Consider the following 5,000-nt stretch of genomic DNA (forward strand, 5'->3'; position numbering starts at 1 on the left):
ATATACATATTGTGATTGATGACTTTGTTTAATATGATTTAGTTTGATATATTATTTCCTTTTTGTATGTGTTATGTATCCACTGTATATCTTTATGTTCAAGAAATAAAAAAGTCTAAAAAAGACACGATAAAAAAATCTTTAAATAGAAATACTGTATATGTTGGATAGTTTCATAGGCAGATTTTAGTAATAATGTTGTGAATGTTTTCTGGCACGCGCTGACGTTTTCTGAATGTCCTTTGCTTCATTTTTGGAACGGAACATTTATCTCCTCAGAATTGACTCTGTGTTTTTCGTCTTATCCCTTTTTCACATGAAATGTTTTCCTTCTCTTCGCATGATTGTTTTACTTTGTGTGGGTTTGATTCTATGACAAAATAAAAGCGATTAGAGACACTTGTGTTAGTGACACGTGCAGTCAGAGTCAGTGTGTGTTATAGAGAGGAAAATATTCTCATAACACATATATATTCATATTCACAATTAATCAGACACCACTACGTGTGTGTGTGTGTGTGTGTGTGCGTGTGTGTGTGTGTGTTTGTTGTTTTGTGATTGTAATTGGAAAGACTCTCTTTTCCCTGCACTCAAAACAAATACCATGGTAAACGTAGTATTATAGTACTATAGTAACTGTATGGTTTTAAGTTGTATTTGTTGTAAAACCGTTTGTAATGTCAGTGAATGTTTCTCTCTCTCTCTCTGTGTCTGTGTGTGCAGGAGTTGCGGAGGTGATCGTGCTGGTTGGAGGTCGGCAGGGGGTCGGTATGAACCAGCGTTCGCTGACAGCCGTCACTTGCTTTAACCCTCAGAACAACAAGTGGTACCCGCTGGCCAGTCTGCCTTTCTACAACCGCGAGTTCTTCTCCGTCATATCAGCGGGGGATAATATTTACCTGTCAGGTGATCAAACTCGCAGCGGGTCACTTTTAGGTTTAGCAGCTCACGCTCAGAGACACACGACACTTCTTCAGCTGTGTTACAGAACCCTTGAATAATCCTTCATGATGAAATCAACATCCGAGAGGATCAAAGAGACGCTAACGGTGATTTGTTAAGGGTCTGTCATGTTGAGTGACGATACATCTGAAGTACACACTATAGATACAGTGATAAACACACATGAAGTGTGGATGTCTTAAGGCAGGCGACATTATTCTAGGCGCCGCATCGAGATGGAAATAGTTCAACATTGACTAGAGAAAGCAGCGCGGCTCGCAGCACGTGGAATCAAATCATGGTTACAATAAACAAATGTAAGCTGTATGGATTCAGTAAACACTTTTCCTCCCAAAGCTTCTTATAGTGCACTTCAGGTGAATGTAGTCCACATGCAGGTGCCCTTCAAAGTGGATTCCAATGGGACTTAAAATGAAACAAACAAGTGTAAACTATGGGTTTATAATCTGTAGTGTCAAGTTTGTGTCATGATGGTTGAAAGGGTTTCTGCACCCGCTGTAGGTGGCACAGAATCTGGAGTGATGCTGGCAGACGTCTGGTGTTACACGTCGCTGTTGGATAACTGGAATCTGGTGTCACGGATGACGGTGCCGCGGTGTCGACACAACAGCGTGGTGTATGACGGCAAACTTTACACCATCGGTGGACTCGGAGTGTCTGGAAACCTGGAGAATGTGGAAAGGTACCAGCCAACAATCGGATGTTGATTTGCAATTAATCACACACATACAGTGAAATTAAATATGCACTATTTATTTTGTTTAACATGTTTATTTTAGTGCTGTCAGCTAACTAATCACACACAGCTTTTATGTTTATAAATCATTTCACATTTTATCTGCAAAAGTACTCTTTTACTATGGTAAAACTACAGTACACTTCCTGCAGTTGAGTTTGAATGTGTGTGAAATCTTTTGCTATTGCTGCATGGAGAATTGAACTGAAATGATCAGTTCAGTGTTGTGTTGTGTGAGACGGATGTATGTGTTGTAAAATCATTGGACACAAACACAGAGTATACACAAAAGTTCAGATCATCAGATTGAAAATCTTTTGAAATCTCTTTAAGTCTCTTTAGTGTTGATCAGCGTTCTCTTGTAACCTTTAGTGGTCCTTTAAATACCACAAACCCTTGAGTCGGGCCCTCGGACATCAGTGAGAAAGAGAGAGAACGTTGATGATTCTCCTTTATCGTGAGCCGCACAGATGACGTATTTTTGTATGCAAACCCCGGAAGCAAGTCGGCATTCAAGCACTTCCAGTTCCATCGCTCCAAAGTCTGTGGGTTTTCTGAATGGGTTTTTGGTAAATCACCTGAAATAAGGTCTGTGGTAAACGAAACCTCTAAATATTTTCACGGTTTATTCTGTGACATAAAACATACCAATTATAACCCGCTTGTGATTTTTCAAAGCCTTATTGTGGCTTAAAAACGGAGGTTGCTAAATGCGACTACTTTCTTTGGCGACTAATGTCTTTGTTCTGATGAACACAGAGAAAGATATTTTCCAAGAATGCTTATAACCAGACAGATTTTGCCTCCCATAGTAGAAAAAAACTTTATCATTTCGTTCTGTTGAACACAAAAGAAGATATTCTGAAGAATGTAGGACACAGTTCTGGGGCACTCTTGACTAACATTGTATTTTTTCCTTTTTCATGCGAATGGCGCATTCTTCCAAATATCTTTCTCTGTGTATTAGTCAGATTCAGTAAGATGATTGTGGGTGTTGTGTGGACCCTTGACATGAAGGGAACTCATCAGACAGCACTAGTACTGCTGTATTTTAAGAAGAGACATTGATCAGTTTTTCAATCTCTACAGAGACTGAGAGAACACACGGAACCTTGAGGAGAGAATCTGTCCGAGGGATTATAGACCGTTTCACTGACCCCCAGTTAACTTCCGGTTTGTGTTTGGCTAGTGTCTAATAATATGAGTATTTATATTTAATTTAATTTATATTGATATTCAGTTGTATTATTATTTTATTGTATAATAATTGTATTAAATAAACGCTTTGTTGAATTTTGTTGTATGTTCATTTAATTAAATAAAAGATTCGTTGAATGTGTACTGTAGTTCGGTGGCATTTAAAGAAAGCGTGTGGCACACTGACATCTAGCGGTTGAGCTTGGTATCGCAGTCTGAATTCAAAATATTGGAGAGACGAGTTTAGCCAAGGAACTGTTCTTCTCGGTTTCTTTTGATTGTTATCAGAAATAATCTCCAGGGCTCTATTGTTTGTGAAGGTGTACCAGAAGTTCAGTTGGGGTCACAAAAGTGCGCATCTGATTCAGGAAAATATTCACAGCCACGTTTAAAACACTGAGAGACACAGCAGAGAAACATCAGCTGTTTGTGCTCTAGAAATAACATGTTCATATACATATGCATACGTCATAGAGCTCTGAATATAACGGTCTGATTGAATCCCACAGACAGTTATTGACCGACAGATCATTTTACAGATGTCCATCTGATATCATGTGTTCAGTGTATATTATAAAGCTCTCTTGTGTCACGTCTACAGATGAAAGACATGTTTAAATGTACAGATACAGTAACTTGAAATAAAGTGAATTTGTAATTATTTAATTTGTGTGTTTCTGAAGGTTAACACACTTATTCAAAATAAGCGAGAGAGCGAGAGGGATTTCTGAAGATGTTCTGTTTGTATGTTTTCTGGTGTAGGGAAATTTTTGCCTCCGGCCTTCTGGATATTTTACAATAGACAACAAAACCTCAAACACCTCATTAGAGTTGAAATGAAAGCCACATATTCCTCATCATGTTCCTAAAAACACAAGTCATGATCACATCTCATGTATCATACAGACATGTTTATATCTGCTGGTGCTTCACTTTCATCAGACAGAAGATGTTGAAACAAGATGAGATGTCTCGGTTTCATTAAACTTACATTACTTCTGCAAGCCCACAGGAAGAGTCATTAAAAAACAACTTCTTTCTGTGTGTGTATGTGTGTGTGTGTGTGTGTGTGTGTGTGTGTGTGTGCGTGCGTGCGTGCGTGCGTGTGTGCGTGCGTGTGTGTGTGTGTGTGCGTCCATATACTGTGTGTGTGTGTGTGTGTGTGTGTGTGAAGGGTAAACCCTACGGTATGGGGACAAAATGTCCCCATACCCAACATGGGGACATGTTTTGGTCCTCATGAGGAAACAAGCTTATAAATCATACAGAATGAACTTTAGTGAAAATGTAAAAGAGCAGACAGTTGTGTGTGATTGTTAGGGGTAGGGAATATGATACACAGTTTGTACAGTATAAAAACCATTGCGTCTATGGAATGTCCCCAGAAAACATGGAAATCCAACATGCGTGTGTGTGTGCGTGCATATGTGTGTGTGAATCTCCACACAACACGACATCTGAAATCTGGAATAAAGTTTCATCCAGAGTTAAATAGAATTGAAGATATCTACAGTGAAATGTAAACACATTTACTCTGTTGTACTTTCTGTGTTGCTGCTGCTGGCGGAATCATGTTTCACTCTTTTTATTGTTGTCTATAAGATATGTTAAGAAAACGATGGTCTGATGGTTGTGTTGCCTTGTGTCTCTTCAGGTATGACACCATCACTAACCTGTGGGAGACGGTTTCTCCTCTGCCCAGAGCGGTTCATTCAGCCGCAGCTACAGTGTGTGGAGGAAAGATTTATGTGTTTGGAGGAGTGAATGAAACCAGTCGGTCTGCTGGAGTCCTGCAGTCATATCTGCCACAAAACAACACCTGGACCTTCATTGAGTCACCCATGATCGGTACTAAAACATGCAACAGTCCTGTGCCTGAGTGTGTCTGCGTACGTTTGTGTGCGTGCGTGTGTCTGTCTGCCTGCATGCATCTGTGTGCGTGTGTCTGTCTGCATACATGTGTCTGTGTGCGTGTCTGCGTGCATGTGTCTGCATGTGTGTCTGCGTGCATGTGCCTGCATGTGTGTGTCTGCCTGCATGCGTCTGTGTGCGTGTGTCTGTCTGCATACATGTGTCTGTGTGCGTGTCTGTCTGTCTGTCTGCC

At 40.2% G+C, this 5,000-nt stretch overlaps 1 protein-coding gene across 1 annotated transcript in view; it reads left to right on the forward strand.

Annotated features, from left to right (window-relative positions):
- The window catches only part of LOC130559947 (kelch-like protein 29), a 52,003-nt gene that overhangs the window by 38,245 nt on the left and 8,758 nt on the right, over window positions 1-5,000 (forward strand). Inside the window, 3 exon segments of the mRNA XM_057343344.1 lie at window positions 724-906; window positions 1,465-1,645; window positions 4,551-4,744. Coding sequence (XP_057199327.1) covers window positions 724-906; window positions 1,465-1,645; window positions 4,551-4,744 — 558 coding nt within the window.

This window comes from Triplophysa rosa, linkage group LG10 (assembly GCF_024868665.1).
Source record: "Triplophysa rosa linkage group LG10, Trosa_1v2, whole genome shotgun sequence".
Taxonomy (NCBI): Eukaryota; Metazoa; Chordata; class Actinopteri; order Cypriniformes; family Nemacheilidae; genus Triplophysa; species Triplophysa rosa.